The sequence below is a fragment of the Mytilus edulis genome, chromosome 1, assembly GCF_963676685.1.
Source record: "Mytilus edulis chromosome 1, xbMytEdul2.2, whole genome shotgun sequence".
Lineage (NCBI taxonomy): Eukaryota > Metazoa > Mollusca > Bivalvia > Mytilida > Mytilidae > Mytilus > Mytilus edulis.
This window is the reverse complement of record NC_092344.1, coordinates 120,766,535-120,786,704: the sequence shown is the minus strand read 5'-3', so window position 1 is coordinate 120,786,704 and position 20,170 is coordinate 120,766,535. Positions and strand designations below refer to the sequence as shown.

The 20,170-nt window shown below is 33.1% G+C and overlaps 1 protein-coding gene across 21 annotated transcripts in view; it reads left to right on the top strand.

The window, feature by feature from the left end:
• Positions 1 to 20,170, top strand: part of LOC139503822 (polypyrimidine tract-binding protein 1-like) — an 88,224-nt gene that overhangs the window by 22,090 nt on the left and 45,964 nt on the right. For 20 of the 21 annotated variants that reach the window (XM_071293924.1, XM_071293977.1, XM_071293857.1 and 17 more), the window contains exon 3: positions 15,967 to 16,032. In XM_071293924.1, coding sequence (XP_071150025.1) covers positions 15,967 to 16,032 — 66 coding nt within the window. Of the gene's footprint in view, positions 1 to 15,966; positions 16,033 to 16,448; positions 16,466 to 20,170 lie in introns of those variants that run through there. The other variant, XM_071293916.1, reaches the window with a different exon arrangement.

Here is a 20,170-nt window from a genome sequence, read left to right as displayed (position 1 = left end):
AGCAAATCTGACATGGAGTAAAAATGTTCATTAGGTCAATATCTATCAGCCCTGAAATTTTCAGATGAATCAAACATCCAATTGTTGGGTTGCTGCCACTTAATTGGTAATTTTAAGGAAATTTTGCAGTTTTTGGTCATTATCTTGAATATTATTATAGATAAAGATAAACTGTAAACAGCAAAAAAGATCAGCAAAGTAAGATCTACAAATAAGTTAATATGACCAAAATTGTCAATTGACCCCTTAAGGGGTTATTGTCCTTTAATGACAATGTTTCACAATTTGTTCATCATATTTGCTAACTTTAAAAAATCTTCTCCTCTGAAACTACTGAATGGATTTGGTTAAAACTTAGCATGGTTGTTCCTTAGATTATCCTGCACAAAGTGTGTGCTTTGATTTTTGATCCGTCAAAAAACATGGCCGCCGTTACTTAAAATAGAACATAGGGGTCAAATGCAGTTTTTGGCTTATATCTCAAAAACGAAAGCATTAAGAGCAAATCTGACATGGAGTAAAAATGTTCATTAGGTCAATATCTATCAGCCCTGAAATTTTGAGATGAATCAAACATCCAATTGTTGGGTTGCTGCCACTTAATTGGTAATTTTAAGGAAATTTTGCAGTTTTTGGTCATTATCTTGAATATTATTATAGATAAAGATAAACTGTAAACAGCAAATATGATCAGCATAGTAAGATCTACAAATAAGTCAATTTGACCAAAATTGTCAATTGACCTCTTTAGGAGTTATTGCCCTTTAAAGACTTTTTTCACAATTTGTTCATCATGTTGACTTACTTTAAAAAATCTTCTCTTATGAAACTGCTGTATCAATTTCAGCCAAACTTAGGCTAAATGAGTTTCAGAGTTTCAGAGTATCTAGTATAAATTTTATATTTCATTTCCTTGTATGTCAAGAAACATAGCTCCTATGGCTAAAATAGAACATAGGAGAAAATGATTTTTTTTTGCTTTTGAAGAAAATAGGACGATTCAAAGAACATTTAAATAAATTGAAAAGCCAAAATAATCATTGATGAGAGATTAAACCAAAAAAATTCAGGTGAGCGATTCAGGCTCTTGAGAGCCTCTTGTTCTTAACTATTTTCTCAACAAGTACTTCAAAAGGTAGGAACTCATAATTGCTGTGTCAATCAGAATTGGGAATGTAAAGTTTATTTTTGTTTGAAAAGCCGCCTGATTTTCTGCACTTGATTATTCAGGTATAAAGTATAGGCCTCCTTTGACACTATCTTCTCCTAGAGATAATTATGGGAGATTACAGTGCCTTTCTGGTATTATTGCTTTGGAATTATACTATGAAGACATGTAAAGGAATAAGAAATTAAGGTTATAGGCAATGATACTTTCTGTGTAATGATATTCGGAAAGTAATTAAAATCTGCCTGAGGCTGAATTATGACAATCTTTTAGGATCGTGTTTTGATGGTTGGGAGTATCAAATTAATGAATTGCTTTTCAACAATAGATTGGTATAAAATTCAATATTTCTACGATTAATTATTTACAATACTCTATGGATTTTGTGTTAGGTAGTAAATGGCATCAAATGGGTTTTCATAAATAATAGAACACTCGTAATGGATATTGAATTTTATTTTCGTTGATATTTAACTGTCTGACAAGCCATTTTTCCTGTCCTATGATCGATTCCGTGAAAACTCATACAAATTTTCAGGTGTAGATGTATTTTGTTTTTAACATGCTCATTCAATTATTTTCCCAAAGTGTTGTCCTAAAACCTTAAGCAAACATCATGTTGAAATTGGAAGTAGAGTGAAATGTTTGTCATAATTAAACAAAGTGTGTGGTTTTATGAAATATTGATCGGGTTGATATTTTCATTTGTACTTAGATATAAGCCACTTATGTTCCCGTTCATCTATACTTAATTAGTAAAAAGTACTTACACGGGTCTACACATTGCTTGTCTCAACCCATCTTATTGACTGACACTTCAACGTGAAATACTTTAAAATTGAGTTTGTGTTTTACTTTATTTATAGATTTTTAATATACATGAGTAGAGTTATTTACTTTTTATGTTTTATTGATGTTTCAAATGATTCATCTAAAAACTTAATGTGCATAAAGAAGTAAAACAGTTGGAGATAGATGTGCACCATGCAATAAATTTTTGTTGTGATAGGAAACTCAGTCAATATTATAATCAATGATTCAGAAAAAGTGTCACAGACAGTTGTTAACACAATTCTTCCTCATTATAAACCATCTCTTTGCATGCAGACTTTCAATTAAAACAAAATAAGTTCACAAAAAAATTCTATAATGTTATTTTTTATTGTTTCCTACAACTATTTCCATATTTTATTCTCCTAAAAAGATGACAGTTGTAGAAATTAAGTAGGTGAAGTAAACTGATAGAATGATTGTTTGGAAGAAAATATAAATATAACAATTATTGATTTTATTTCCAGGGGACAGTCCTTTCACTTATATATAAATAACGTTTAGTACTGATGTCTATAAACTGTATTGTCTGTCCCTCACTCGTTCTGGAAAGATATTTTGCATGAGTATTTTTGTAATAATAATAATACAGGCAATTGTACTATGGTTTTCATTTTATAATTATCTTTAATATTTGAAAGCAAAACTTAACAGTTTTTTGTGGAATCAGATGAGACCAGACAAGTGGATATGGCACAACTTACAATTTAGAACTTCTTTCCTGAGTTCATTCGCTCTTCTCTCATTCTCAAGTGACAAGTTGATGGTTTGTGTAGATTCCATCTCTCATTGGATGATCCTCAGTTCATTCACTCTTCTCTCATTCTCAAGTGACAAGTTGATGGTTTGTGTAGATTCCATCTCTCATTGGATGATCCTCAGTTCATTCACTCTTCTCTCATTCTCAAGTGACAAGTTGATGGTTTGTGTAGATTCCATCTCTCATTGGATGATCCTCAGTTCATTCACTCTTCTCTCATTCTCAAGTGACAAGTTGATGGTTTGTGTAGATTCCATCTCTCATTGGATGGTCCTCAGTTCATTCGCTCTTCTCTCATTCTCATGTGACAAGTTGATGGTTTGTGTAGATTTCATCTCTCACTGGATGGGTTTGTGTAGATTTCATCTCTCACTGGATGGCTTTGTGTAGATTCCATCTCTCATTGGATGGGTTTGTGTAGATTCCATCTCTCATTGGATGGCTTTGCATAGATTCCATCTCTCATTGGATGGCTTTGTGTAGATTCCATCTCTCATTGGATGGCTTTGCGTAGATTCCATCTCTCTTGGATGGCTTTGCGTAGATTCCATCTCTCATTGGATGACTTTGCGTAGATTCCATCTCTCATTGGATGGCTTTGCGTAGATTCCATCTCTCATTGGATGGCTTTGTGTAGATTCCATCTCTCTTGGATGGGTTTGTGTAGATTCCATCTCTCATTGGATGGGTTTGTGTAGATTCCATCTCTCATTGGATGGGTTTGTGTAGATTCCATCTCTCATTGGATGGGTTTTTGTAGATTCCATCTCTCATTGAATGGCTTTGTGTAGATTCCATCTCTCATTGGATGGGTTTGTGTAGATTCCATCTCTCATTGGAAGGGTTTGTGTAGATTCCATCTCTCATTGGATGGGTTTGTGTAGATTCCATCTGTCATTGGAGGGGTTTTTGTAGATTCCATCTCTCATTGGATGGCTTTGCGTAGATTCCATCTCTCATTGGATGGCTTTGCGTAGATTCCATCTCATATTGGATGGGTTTGCGTAGATTCCATCTCTCATTGGATGGCTTTGTGTAGATTCCATCTCATATTGGATGGCTTTGCGTAGATTCCATCTCTCATTGGATGGCTTTGCGTAGATTCCATCTCTCAATCGATGGGTTTGTGTAGATTCCATCTCTCATTGGATGGCTTTGCGTAGATTCCATCTCTCATTGGATGGCTTTGCGTAGATTCCATCTCTCATTGGATGGGTTTTTGTAGTTTCCATCTCTCATTGGATGGGTTTGTGTAGATTCCATCTCTCATTGGATGACTTTGCGTAGATTCCATCTCTCATTGGATGACTTTGCGTAGATTCCATCTCTCATTGGATGGCTTTGCGTAGATTCCATCTCTCATTGGATGGGTTTTTGTAGATTCCATCTCTCATTGGATGGCTTTGTGTATATTCCATCTCTCATTGGATAGGTTTGTGTAGATTCCATCTCTCATTGGATGGGTTTGTGTAGATTCCATCTCTCATTGGATGGCTTTGTGTAGATTCCATCTCTCATTGGAAGGGTTTGTGTAGATTCCATCTCTCATTGGATGGGTTTGTGTAGATTCCATCTCTCATTGGATGGGTTTTTGTAGATTCCATCTCTCATTGGATGGGTTTGTGTAGATTCCATCTCTCATTGGATGGGTTTGTGTAGATTCCATCTCTCATTGGATGGGTTTGTGTAGATTCCATCTCTCATTGGAAGGGTTTGTGTAGATTCCATCTCTCATTGGATTGGTTTGTGTAGATTCCATCTCTCATTGGAGGGGTTTGTGTAGATTCCATCTCTCATTGGAGGGTTTTTTGTAGATTCCATCTCTCATTGGATGGCTTTGTGTAGATTCCATCTCTCATTGGATGAATTTGCGTAGATTCCATCTCTCATTGGATGGCTTTGTGTAGATTCCATCTCTCATTGGATGGGTTTGTGTAGATTCCATCTCTCATTGGATGGGTTTTTGTAGATTCCATCTCTCATTGGATGGCTTTGTGTAGATTCCATCTCTCATTGGATGGGTTTTTGTAGATTCCATCTCTCATTGGATGGGTTTTTGTAGATTCCATCTCTCATTGGATGGGTTTGTGTAGATTCCATCTCTCATTGGATGGGTTTTTGTAGATTCCATCTCTCATTGGAAGGGTTTGTGTAGATTCCATCTCTCATTGGATGGGTTTGTCTTTACATCTAATAGTGTTGACATTCTGAGTCCCTCTTTAAAAGTATAGGTTTAACATGCAAAATTGTGAATGATATTTGGATAGTTGGACAGTTTTAAGTTTAATATGTAGGTCACAGCTGCCTATATTATATTTGAGACAAGGTCACTAGTTTTATTATGATTGTCTGACTATGATGCAATATACCTGATACCTGAAGTGCCAGTAGTTATAAAAAATAGTATGATTTCTACTGAATAAACAACATTGTTGTCATTGATAAATCATTCCTCTTTATATTATACTTCAGAGATGGCATCATTTGTAATTTATATTTTCTAAATCTGTTGCATCTCTCATTTATTCATTTAAAACAATTCATTTGTGTAAAACTCAGAATTACATTAGAAAGACATGTGTCTTTTCATGCGAAAAACAAATTGAAAATAGTTGATGAGAGTTGGAACCCAATCAAGATCAAAGACTGGAAGTAATGATTTTATTTGATGAGGATATATTTGTTAAATTTTCCCCTTAATAGTGTTGACATTCTGATTCCCTCGGGATTCATTGATCACATTCTGATATGTACTTCTCATCAATGGATTGATCTTTATCTTGGATTGTGATTGAGTTCCCTCCCTTGTGGACCAGGATAGGCAACATTCATTTACCTTTGACCAAACAAGTTGAATATGAAACGCTAGCTCATACATGATGTGCAACAGATTGTGTGATGGAAGACTACATTGTTTGGTATCGTGTAATTAACATCGTAGTTAAGTATTGATGAAGTTTTGTTTCAGGAAACCCAGCTGTTTCCTCAGGATACTATCAATTTTCCTGTAAAACATCGTTATCATGTTCCGATCAATATGCCATGGTACTTATTTACTCAAAAATAAAATCACTTGACAAGGACATGATTATAAATTTATATTTTATAAAGCTTTTTTCACTTCCTAGTATTGTTTTTTTCCCTTCTATTTAAAGTGTTCCCATTGTGGTTGGAGTGATTTCTGAAGTAATATTTAGACATTGTAATCCATTGAAATAAATATTGATGTAGAATTATACCCCACGCTGTGTGGGTATTTGACTTAAGTGTTTTAAAATTAGCAACCTATGGTTCTTTTTATATTGAATTAGTCCTGTACCTTTTGATTTTGTTGTTTAGATTTCTTGATGTTAAAATCATCAGCATTTAGAAACTCACTTGTTATATTTTCTCTAACTGCTTCAGTGTTAAAATTTAAATAATTTTACCAATAACTTTAGCTTCAGTGTTGAATTCTTATTTAATTCACTTCAGTGTGAAAAATCTAATTAAGTTCATCAATTATCTTAGTATATATATGGTGGTGTTTAACGACCTTGACTGGCTATACAGCCCTCGCACGGTCGGTATTATCTTAGCCTTAGTGATGAAGTCTTATATAGTTTTTGGTCAACTATATAAGACTTCAACAATTATCTTAGCCTTAGTGATGAAGTCTTATATAGTTGACCAAAAATCTGTGGTTCAGTGTAAAAGTCTCACTTAGTTAACCAATGATCTTAGTTTCAGTGTGAAAACCTTTATTGAGTTCACCAGTAATCTTAGTTTCAGTGTGAAAACCTTTATTATACCCCATGCAACGAAGTTGCGGAGGGTATAATGTTTTTGACCCGTCCGTCTGTCCGTCCGTCAGTCCGTCCGTCAGTCCGTCTGTCAGTCCGTCAGTCCTGTTTCTTGTCATCGCAACTCCTCTCAAACCACAGAACAGAATTTCACGAAACCTTTTCAGATAATAAGAACATACTATGTAGTTGTGCATATCGACGGGAAATTGCGATTCAATTTTTTTTCTAGGAGTTACGCCCCTTTGAACTTATTTACTTTAATGTACTACTGCAACAGTTTGTCATCGCAACTCCTCTCAAACCACACAACAGAATTTCACGAAACCTTTTCAGATAATAAGGACATACTATGTAGTTGTGCATATCGACGGGAAATTGTGATTCAATTTTTTTTCTAGGAGTTACGCCCCTTTGAACTTATTTACTTTAATGTACTACTGCAACAGTTTGTCATCACAACTCCTCTCAAACCACACAACAGAATTTCACGAAACTTTTTCAGATAATAAGGACATACTATGTAGTTGTGCATATCGACGGGAAATTGCGATTCAATTTTTTTTCTAGGAGTTACGCCCCTTTGAACTTATTTACTTTAATGTACTACTGCAACAGTTTGTCATCGCAACTCCTCTCAAACCACACAACAGAATTTCACGAAACCTTTTCAGATAATAAGGACATACTATGTAGTTGTGCATATCGACGGGAAATTGTGATTCAATTCTTTTTCTAGGAGTTACGCCCCTTTGAACTTATTTACTTTAATGTACTACTGCAACAGTTTGTCATCGCAACTCCTCTCAAACCACACAACAGAATTTCACGAAACCTTTTCAGATAATAAGGACATACTATGTAGATGTGCATATCGACAGGAAATTACAGTTCAATTTTTTTCTAGGAGTTATGCCCCTTTGAACTTATTTGCTTCAATGTACTTCTGCAACAGTTTGTCATCTCAACTCCTCTGAAAACACACAACAGAATTTCATGAAATTTTGTAGATAATAAGGACATATACTATGTAAATTGACAGGAAATTATTATTCAATATTTTTTCTTATACAATTTTTTTTTCTTATACTTATTTAATTTCTCCAATGACAATGTGGGGACATGGGGTATGTGAGCGTGCTCACTAAGGTTCTTTAATTGAGTTCACCAGAAATCTTAGTTTCAGTGTGAAAACCTTTATTGAGTTCACCAGTAATCTTAGTTTCAGTGTGAAAACCTTTATTGAGTTCACCAGTAATCTTAGTTTCAGTGTGAAAACCTTTATTGAGTTCACCAGAAATCTTAGTTTCAGTGTGAAAACCTTTATTGAGTTCACCAGTAATCTTAGTTTCAGTGTTAGTCTCATTTAGTTCACTTATGATCTGAATTTCAGTGTAAAAATAAAATGTCACCAATCTGTACAGGAGGGGCATTATATTTACTGGTTTGTGTTGTTTGTCCATCTGTCTGGTATCAGGTTATAATTGTATGCAAACTTTGGATTTTGTCCCTGATTTCATGATTCAATGAACATAGAAATATGATCTTTTGAGCAAGGCATGGTGTACTATGGACACATCATTTTTTTCTGTATATTAATTTGGAATAGAAATATGATTGGACTTCTCCCTCGTACCTAGAATCAATATCGTCAGTGGTCAATATTTGCTCAATTGAAACAGGATATCTGTAGACCCTTTTGATGAAGAGACTATATCTTCTCTACAAAACCTTGATTGTTTTGTATTGTTAGGTTGATTTAAGATTGATATTGTGGAATCACATGTACCACATTTGTATTACACCTTATTAGATAATGGTAGTTCTATAAATGTAAAGTCTAGATGTGGGAGTTTAGTACTACATAATAACTTAACACACTACTGAGAGTAAATGGCATTATTATGGTATTCATTGTAACATTGGAAACCAAAATACACAGAAAGCTGACACATTTAATTGTAACATACTTCTTTTCAATTTCTCTTCTTTTTAAAAAAGTATTAAATCTATTTAAATGTAAAAACTTTGGAATTAAAAATGAATTGGTCAAGTGTTTTAAAGAGAAGACATATATATTTGATGAATAGATTGGGTTAGACATAGCCATGAAATAACTTATTAAATGTAACATGAAACCATGACAAGTATCCGCTAAGGTCGGGAGACATAGTTTACACGTAATTACCTAAATTTTCCTTTATAGATACATGATTTGGTAATAAGATTTTTTGGATAGTCTCATTCATGTTAAGTCATGATTAAAACCTGAAGAGAAAAAAATTATACAATTGTTTGAATATGTTTTAACACCTCACAGCATAAAATGAAAACTTGCAAATACCCAACAGAAATGATGTACCACTTTTAATGCTGTATATTTGACGATATTTTTTATGTGAAAACTTGGGTGATTTGAGGCCAAAAGTTTATGTGGTTACAGATAATAGTTAAATTTTAGCTGGCCTGCCATCACAAAAGTTGCAAAGGGTGATACATATGAATATACCAGTTGTATGGCAGCAGCGTAAACTAGTTATGATAAGTTTCTTTCTGTAATGAATTACTGACTTGCTATATTCGACTTTCAAGTTTTCATGATTCAAGTTGTGTATATATGTTTTACAAGTGTGGTGTGTCACTCACCAAAGAGCACATTTTATAATTAGTAGATATAAGAAGATGTGGTATGAGTGCCAATGAGACAACTCTCCATCCAAGTCACAATTTGTAAAAGTAAACCATTATTGGTCAAAGTACTTCAACACAGTGCCTTGGCTCAAACCAAACAGCAAGCTACAAAAGGGCTCCAAAAATGACTAGTGTAAAACCATTCAAACAGGAAAACCAATGGTCTAATTATACCCCACAGAGGGTATTATGTTTTTGACCCATCTGTCTGTCTGTCTGTATGTCCGTCAGTCCTGTTTCTTGTCATCGCAACTCCTCTCAAACCACACAACAGAATTTCATGAAACTTTTTTAGATAATAAGGACATACTATGTAGATGTGCATATTGACAGGAATATACGATTCAAATTTGTTTCTAGGAGTTCCACCCCTTTGAACTTGTTTGCTTCAATATACTACTGCAACAGTTTGTCATCGCAACTCCTCTTAAACCACACAACAGAATGTCATGAAACCTTTTAAGATAATAAGTACATACTATGCAGATGTGCATATCGACAGGAAATTACGATTCAATTTTTTTTCTAGGAGTTACGCCCCTTTGAACTTATTTGCTTGATGCATATTACAAGGGAGGCAATACAAGCTCTAGTTACAGTCTTCTATAATGATCACAGTGATTTGTGGAGGATTATAATAAGACTAGTGCTGGATATCTATACTATTGAACGAGAAGACCTCATTTTGTGTGTCACTTCTCTTCCTTCCAGTTCCACAATAAATTAATCATCATGCCTCTGTGTTCTATAGGTACTATGCATAGTTACATTTGTCATCTATTCTTACGATTATTCAGTTTGGGTTATTTGGGGAGAAAAACAAAAATAAGGGCGTCCGGATATTGTTTCCTTCATCAGACCAACGTTTAAGTCATACATCTTCCAGTTTTAAACTTGGGCCAAATAAAAATATATGTGTGGTTCCAGTAACCCTACCGTCCCTACTTTTTCGGCTTAAAAATAGCCTTTCCTAAAGATTTTATTGTCATTTTTCATTAAGCACTGTTAGTCAGAATGTTGGTTCCATAGACTCAATGTAAAAAAAAAACATAAAATAAAAAAAAATCCCTACCTACCCTAACTTTTTTCAGATGTAACTGGAACCACACATACTTTTTTAATTGGCCTTGCACATAATTTTCATAAAAGTACTCGAGGGACATGACAATAATTTTTGCGTTGGATCGCCATGGATAAGAACCTGGGAAGTGATAGTTAATAGAAAATACACTTTATTTATAATATACATATGTTCATAGTATACAGAAATGCGAAAATAATGGACTTTAACAGAAAAAGAGGGAAAAAAGGGAGAGGACTAAAAAGAATTGTCCTGTCTCAAAGTACCTATGAATTTTGATACCTTTTCTGAAATAGTTCAGACAATAAATCTTTTACAAAAATTCTCCCTACAACAGTTTACATACTTTTTACCAAGCTCTAAATGCCCACAATTCTGAGGGTGTGTTCTAGTCTTTCATGAAGTAAAGTCTTGTTTGTAATATGGTTTTCCAGTCAAAAGTCAAATAAAGACTTAAACCTCAGATAATTAGAACTCTAAAACGTTACAGACTAAAATGTCTAAATAATAAGTCTGTTATCTTTCTAGATGTTAATGTTATCATTTTGTAGTTAATGGCCAATCAAAGAAAAAAACATACCAAAATCAATTATCGGGAATAATTGGATGTGTATAATTGATTTGCAATTGATCATATTTCATTTTGATATATTTTGAAATGCAATATTATAAAATGAACTAATCGCTTTGATCTAGATTTTTTTTCTAACATACTATTGTTTAGGATCAACTTTTACAGAAGTGGGGGGAAAAAATGTGAACGAAGTTAAAATTAGTTCAGATTATTGAATTTTGACTACATGAATTTTTAAATATTTAAATTACTAAATTAAAATTAAAAATGGAAATGGGTTATGTGTCAAAAAGACAACAAACAAAACAACCTGACCAAAAAGCAAAATACAGCTCAAGGCCAATGGGTTCATACAGCAGGTCTGTATAAGGGTTTAATTAGCTGTTTAGGTTGACATTTTTGTGCTTTGTACAGAATACTACCATAAAAGATTGGATGTAAATAATGGATTGCCTAAATGAATTTGATGTTTGCATGTTCATTTACATTTTCAAATAATATCCTTGTACTGATGATAAAATTTAGTCAGTGTTTTGACTAGTTTGAGATATTGAAAATCCTGGTGTAATATTTTTCAGTAATATAGAGATTTCTTTCATTAAAATCAATTATTTTGTTACATGTAAGAGCAATTGAACAAGTTGATATTTATAAAAACCATCAGATGGTGACAAGGGAACTTCACCGTCTAAAATTGTATAAGTAACAATATTTAAATGAAAAATCATTTCTTTGAATTTTGGTGGCGTGACTTTTATTGTTCTAGAGTTATGCCCCTGTACAAATGGAAAATTGCTTGATTTTTCTGTTCTGTTTTCTAACTTAAAGTTGTCTCTACCAAATGTTATGAAATGTATACACAATGCTTATTTAAGTTATTTAATACCTTAAAACTCAGAGCAAGTACAAATTTGGTTAGTGTCACTTTTACAGTTCATGAATTATGTCCCTTTTTAATATTATATGCAAGCGGGGCTATCATCTGTGTCCCCAATTTAATTTTTTCAGTCCCTTGTGGATTGACATGGTTGACAATGTTGGCCTATAGTCTATGTTTATGTCACGTTTAATTGGGTATTGTGGAGAAACATGTCACAGTATCTACTATGACTTGTTTATGAATAACTTCCCTCAATTCAGGATGCATTGCTGTACAGGAAAATCTCTTTTTAGTTTTGACTATATTTTTATTGACTTACGTGATTTTGTTTTATAGATGATTTTGACAGAGAATGGTTAATCTTGCATGATTTTTATAGACATTTAAAAAAAAATTAGTCTGTCATAAAATTTATATATAGTAAATTGAAATTATATGTGGCTAAATGTTTCTTTCAGGTATTAATCCGTATTGATCTGTCTCTTTGTTCTTGGTTGACAGGAGTCTTTATACATCTCATCATATTGATAATAAATGATATCAAAGTGATCAGTGATATAAAATGGTCATTTGATATTGTCATCAAAACTCATTAAGTCCAGGTACTAAATAGGCATCCTTCAAAATTCCAACTGTGTTGTGTTTAGAAAGGTTTAGTAGTGAGATTTGAATCTGAACTTTTGAAAATTTGTTGATGGCATTGTGGGAAAAGGCATATCCTTTTTAATCAAAACAAAGCCACCAAATGATGTTTATTGTGAAAAAATAGTGCAGCATGTTTTCTATTTATCAATATTGCAACAAATCAATAAAAGAAAGACATTGTTATAAATATTTATATTTTCTTACAAAGGAGAAATTAAAAATAAAATGTCATTTTCAAAGATGAAAACTGAAACTGGTTGTCTAGAGATGCCTGAAATGCCAGACATTCTATTTGTAACTTAACCTGTCTGTGTTTTCAGGCTAAAGTTGATATACTAATCTTTTCTGATATCAGAATTCAGCCTACACATACCTCATAGTGACTTATTTCAGAGGCTTCTTCAGACACAAAACACTAAAATTGGGACCCAACAAAAATAAATAAAGTCTTAAAGCCATTAAAGCCAATCGAGAAGAGAAACACTTATGAACCACAACCACTGAACATCAGGTTCCTGACTTAGGACTGATGCAAACAAATGCAACAGGTTTTAAATGTTTTAATAGAGGCCAACCTTCACCCTAACTTGAACCAACAGTTTAACATCATAGAAAGACACCATGTATACATAATATATATGTTGTGTACAAGATGTAAGTTATTTATAATTTGTACAGGGTTTTTGTACAAGTTATAAGTTTTTTTACACCTACCTTCTTGCAACAGGTTATACACGTTTATCTTCTGAAATGTTTCAGTTTAAATGTCTTAAATTCAAATATATATACTTCGACTTAACATTTAGTGCCATTTTCATTGTCTTAAAACTGAAAATATGGTTACCTGAATGGTTTAAATTCTAGTTTTATTTTTCTCCATATATCAAAATCAAATCCACCAAAAGTCTTTTTGTGTTCTAATAATTTTTTTTGTATCAATGCTCAGTTTTAGACTGAATCATGTAGTTGTGGAAATATGACATAAGTATGCGAAACAAAAGACTGCTTGCATCATTCATTTGTGTAAAGCGGTTCACAAAACTCCTGATAACTTGTACAAAAAATCTGTACAAATTATAACATTACAACTTGTACACAACATATACATCATATATATGTAAACATTTAGTCATTTTAAGAGGATAAAAAAATCTTTTTGCAATAAGAAATAAAAGTGAGAATGGAAATGGTTAATTTGTCAAAGAGACAAGAACCTTGTGAATATGATTAAGTTTTGTATATTTCCCAGCTCTGTTTAGATCATTCAAATGTTTAAAAACAAAAGCTTTTAATAAGGGAATTGTTAAATTCAATGACAATACAATCATATTGTTAAATAAACACCCTAAGGGGACAATTTCACACAAAATTGTAAAGATGAAAAGGCTAATTATTGTAATATAGACAAATCTGTTATATAATCTCAATAATTACATCTACTTTTTAATTAGTGGTAAATATGTTAGTATTCTCAAATAAATTAAATTGTATCTGAAAATATTAGTTATGTATTTAAAAAAAAGACTTTGGTTTCATGTTATAGCTTTTTAATCATTTTAGACAGAATGACAATTTATATAAATATTTCAGGATGATTATTAATTATTCAACATATATGCGTTTGAGAAAAAAATCACATTATTCTATGTGTGAAATTGAAAATGAATATGGGGAATGTGTCAAAGAGACAACAACCTGACCAAAAGCACAAAATAGCTGAAGTCCACCAATGGGTCTACAATGCAGCAAGAAAATCCAGCACCCAAGAGGTTTGCTTCAGCTGGCCCCTAAATAAAAATGTAAACTAGTTAAATGATAATGGATGTCAAACTTGACTACGAAATAGATTAAAGAAACTAACATTATAAATCATACAAAACTAATAACGGCCAGAGACTCCCAACTTTGCACAGGCCCCAAAAATGTGTTCATGCATTTCTAAGTGTTTTTGGATAAAAAATAATCTGAGACTTATTAGGAAATGACAATGTCTTCTTTGTCACTGGAACCTCTGTGTTTAAAGTCCATGCTCTTATCGATTGAGACAAAAAGTACTTTCCTATATCAGCCACTAATCACTATCTACAAGCAATCCTGTAACAAATATCTTTTTGAATATTGCATTTGTAGTTTATGTAGTTTTTATATGACCGCAAAAAATTTTTTGGTCGTATATTGGTATCAGGTCATCGTCGTCCGAAGACGGATGGTTTCCGGATAATAACTTTAGTATAAGTAAATAGAAATCAGTACAATTTTAACACAATGTTCATAACCACAAAAGAAAGCTTGGGATTGATTTTTGGGGTTATGATCCCTAAGGTTTAGGAATTTGGGCCCAAAGAAGCCCAAAACAAGCATTTATCTTGTGTCAGTACAAAAAGTTGTGTATTAGTATTTCAATTGTTCTGAAATTGTACCACAATGTTTAATACCATAAGTAGAAGGTTGGGATATATTTGCAGGTTATGGGGGCAAACAGTCTAGGAATAAATGGCCAAAAAGGGGCCAAAAACAAGCATTTTTGTAGTTCCAAGACAACTTTTCAACAATATTCACTTTACTACCAACTGATAAATTAAAGCAGTCTTTACCATTCAGTGATTACAAGCACTTTGATTACCATTCTAGGGTTATGCCCCTTTACAAATGGAAAAATTGAAGAATTTTTAGTTTCTGTTCTCTTAACTTAAGTTTGTCTCAACTGAATTTAACGAAATGTGTGTATAATGCTTATTACCTCTAAACTCAGTTTAAGTTCAATTTTTGGCAGCTTCACTTTTACAGTTCTTGAGTTATGTCCCTTTATAAGGTTACATGCTAGCAGCGGCATCATCAGTGTCCCTTTGGACACATTCCCCATTTATTTTTTTAGAAGTTACTATTGATTAATATTAATTTTAACCATGACTGTGTGACATTTTATATTTTAATATTTTATGATGTATTTAAATGAGTAGTTAATGTTGCAAACTCCATTAGAAATTTGAATTGAGATCATTTTTGGAATAAGGGAAAGGGAGAGGGAGGTGAAAAAAAATTTGGTTCAATTTTTCTAATTTCAGATTTCAGAAAATAAAAAGAAATTTTTTTTCAAAATTTTTTTTTTTAGAGGATTAATATTAATTTAGCATAGTGAATTGCTCAAAAGCAAATTTTTTTTTAAGTTCATTAGACCACATTCATTCTGTGTCAGAAACCTATGCTGTGTCAACTATTTAATCACAATCCAAATTCAGAGCTGTATCCAGCATGAATGTTGTGTCCATACTAGCCCCAACCGTTCAGGGTTTGACCACTGCAGTCGTATAAAGCTGTGCCATGCTCCCACTGGTTCACTTATAAAATGCTTTAAAAAAAAATCAGACCCATATTACATATTACCTAGTAATGCCCTGTACCTGTATAAATTAGTTAAAAAAAACACTTAATTCTGGGTTTTCTCAGTTTTTCCATTTAGGCTAGGCAATACTCTTTAAACCCTTGGTTTTTGCCAAACCTGTATGATCTTTATCTCCTTTTCTTGTAACTGAACATTTGGATATATTTTTCAGACTCGAGCCTATCCTGATATGCAAAACAATGGTGATGATGATTACAATTACAGGTCCTTCAGAAAGGTAAGTTGACCATTACTGGTCTAACAGAAAGGTTAGCTGACCGTTACAGGTCCTTCAGAAAGGTAAGTTGACCATTACTGGTCTTACAGAAAGGTTAGCTGACCGTTACAGGTCCTTCAGAAAGGTAAGTTGACCATTACTGGTCTACAGAAAGGTTAGCTGACCGTTACAGGTCCTTCAGAAAGGTAAGTTGACCATTACTGGTCTTACAGAAAGGTTAGCTGACCGTTACAGGTCCTTCAGAAAGGTAAGTTGACCATTACTGGTCTTGCAGAAAGGTTAGCTGACCGTTACAGGTCCTTCAGAAAGGTAAGTTGATCATTACTGGTCTTACAGAAAGGTTAGCTGACCGTTACAGGTCCTTCAGAAAGGTAAGTTGACCATTACTGGTCTTACAGAAAGGTTAGCTGACCGTTACAGGTCCTTCAGAAAGGTAAGTTGACCATTACTGGTCTTACAGAAAGGTTAGCTGACCATTACTGGTCTTACAGAAAGGTAAGTTGACCATTACTGGTCTTACAGAAAGGTAAGTTGACCATTACTGGTCTTACAGAAAGGTAAGTTGACCATTACTGGTCTTACAGAAAGGTAAGATGACCATTACTGGTCTTACAGAAAGGTAAGTTGACCATTACTGATCTTACAGAAAGGTAAGTTGACAGTTACTGATCTTATTGAAAAACAGGCTGACAGTAAATTATCCTCCAAAAAAGAAAATCTTCAAGCTACTGGTCATACAGAAAGATATGCTGACCTTAAAAAATAAAAAATCCCTATTTATTTTGAGATCATTAGGTCAAAGGTCATAGTCACAGTATGAAAAAAGTAAGATGTAGTATGATTGCCAATTTGCTCACAGTACCACCTTCAACAATGAGCAAACCCATACAGCAATGTATGCTTTAAAGATAACAATAGCAATTAATAGACCAACCTTTTGGTTAATTTTTAGTTTTTCACCAGCAGTCTTTATCAGACAAAATATCATTTATCTTCTACAACAAAGCCATAAAGATCACAACTTAGCTTTTGCACCCATGGTTCTTCTGTAAAATTTAAAGAGACAAATTGTTGACAGAAAATAAACCATGTAACTTATTTCATATTCAATTAGTCCATACCTTATATTGTTCCAAGTAAGATAGATGTTCTACTATCAGAACTATCTTTTTTAAGGAGTACAAAGATTCAAAGATCATTCATTCATTCAAACTTTTTCTTTTTACTACTGAGCTGCAGAAAATTTTAGATGATCACTGACTTTTTGACGAAAACTAGCAAGCAATTTGTTAATCACAAAGTAATCATATAACACACTGCTTGATTTTTATACGACCCCAAAAAATTTTTGGGATCGTATAATGTTATGATGACGTTGTCTGCATCGTCTGTGTCGTTGTCTGAAGACACCTTGGTTTTCGGATAATAACTCGAGTTTAAATTGGGGGCCCGAAAGGGGCCCAAAACTTGCATTTTTCTAGTTTCAGGATAATAACTTGTGTAGAAGTATTTCAATGGCTCTAAAATCATGCTGCAATGTTTAAAACCACAAGTAATAGGTTTGGATTCATTTTAGGGGTTATTGGGCCAAAGTTTAGGAATTAAGGGCCAAAAAGGGGTCAAAACAAGCATTTTTCTAGTTTCAAGACAATAACTAATGTGTAATTGTATGGATCTCTCTGAAATTGTACCACAATGTACCATATAACAAAGGGGAGGCTGGGATTAAGTTTTGGGTTAATTGCCCAAAATATGTAGGAATTAGGACCAAAAAAGGGCCAAAAAGAAGCATGTTTCTAGTTTTGTAACAATCATGACAATAACTTGTGTTTAAGTGTATGAATCTCTCTGAAATTGTACTACAAGGTTCAATACTGCAATGGAGAGCATGGGATTGAGTTTAAGGGTTATTGCTCTAAGGGGGTTTCAAAAAGTGTGGGGGGGGATTTTTTGTTCACCATTTTTTGAAGGGCTTCCTTTTTTTTTTTAAATTTTTCGAATTTCGAATTTTGAAAAGTTTCAAGAAGAAATCTTCAATTGCACAGTATTGTGCAATAGATTTGTTAGATCTTTGACCACATTAATTTTGTGACAAAAACCTATATTATGTCAAAAAAATCCAAATTCAGACAGAATCAAACTTGAATATTGTGACCAAATTTGCCCCAACTGTTCAGGGTTCAACCACTGGGGTCGTATAAAGCTGCGCCCTGCGGAGCACCTGGTTCAAGTTAGCAAAATAATTTACATTTAATAGTGTTTTGATTTTCTTCTATGTTGGATGGTTATTTTTATCATTGCGCAATGAAAATAAAATAAGATACCAACTTTCTAAAGGCAGTAGTTTTTTTCTTGCCTTGAAAAAGTCGCAAAGGTGAACCTTTGACATGCTGTTTGCAGACGCTGCATCAACAATTATAAGTTTGTGATTAGGTCAGTTTAAGAAGAACCACTAGTAGTAGATCATGGATATTTGGTGTGCAGGTGTATCATCAGTTCCATTTCTATGGAGATGAATAAGTGAACCCCTCAGTTATGGTCTATTTGTTTTGAAACTTTTTTTTAGCTGATCTGTATTACCAGTAGTTATAGGTTCATAAGTTGAAACTGTTGGAAGGTTAATGATATTTGGTATGCAGTCTTAGGGGTTTTGGAATAATTTACATGTTGATTCTTAAACCGCAACATTGACCTCTTTTGTGTTACTAGGGATTCATTTATTTTGGTTGGTACCAATTTTCGTGGACAAACGAAAACTTGTATGTTCGAGGATATTTTATTTCGTGGTTTTGCCAAGGTCTGCATATATACAAGCCTATAGAAAATTTGTAATTCGTTAAACATTTAATTTCGTGGTTTACCTGTACCCATGAAATTCATGAACATTGGTATCCAACGAATAATAATGAATTCACTTTATTGTGCATTGCTGAATAAATTGAGAATAACAGATGGAATAGACATGTTAACTATAAATTGCAATATCAGATATATATTATTCTTATAGATAGTATGTGTACATCAATAATAGTTATGAAAAAAATATTGTTATATTCTTTATTTATCTTTCTTGTATTTGTTTGTGTCTTGGTCAGTTTGATTCATCAGTTTACTGGTACTTTATGGGTTCCTTCTCTGCTCAATATTTGTATAAATATCTTTAGTTTTACTTTATAAGCTCCTCTGTTCATGGACAATATTTGATAACTTGTACAGTATAGTTTAGTAGGTACCAGTCTTGTATTACAACTCCAGTTTATGTCTCCGGTGCATGTCAAAACATGGAAGGAAACAAAATACATGTAGTCCATTTTTTTGATGTACTCGATTTTTTCTGTTTGATTATAGGTTTATGCTTAATTGAAACATATATATATATATATATATAGATTTTTAAAAAAATCTTGCATCTTTTTGGGGATAACAATCCAGTAAAGTGGAAGGATATCATGTTTAGGCAGCAACCATTTGATTTTCTGGGGGGGGGGCTATGGTTTTTTTTTCTGTGCAAACTTTTTTTTTTCGCCTGCGGCGAAAAACAATCTATTTTTTTCGCGACTAGTCGAAAACAATTTTTTTCTTTCAATTTTAGCATTACATATAGTGGCAACTGAGGGTGAAACAAACAATTTTTTTTTCTCAGAATCAAAAACAAATTATTTTTTTCTCCAAAAACTGGAAACAAACTTTTTTTTCCAAAAAAAACCATAGACCCCCCCCCCCCCCCCCCCCCCCCCCCCAGAAAATCAAATGGTTGCTGCCTTACTGGAAGTGGTACATGATATGAACATGAAAAAAAATTCTATGTAGCATTTTTTATTTTTTATTTTCAAATATCAGCTTGTTTTGCATGTAAGCCTGTGGAGCAGTCAATTACAAGACTGCAACCAGTAGTACTTTGATTAAGAACAATGTTGAAATTAAATTATTTAGTTAATTTTATGAGCTGATCTGTTCATCGATAAAATTGGGTTAAATATTTAGCTTACGTTATGAGCTACTCTGCTCATGGACAATGATATGATAGATTTATGTAGTTTACTTTGTCAGCTCTTGTGAGTACCTGTGCTCATGGCTAATATTGAGATGAATTTCATGAGATTATTTATCAGCTTCTCAGTTAATGGAAAATATTGCT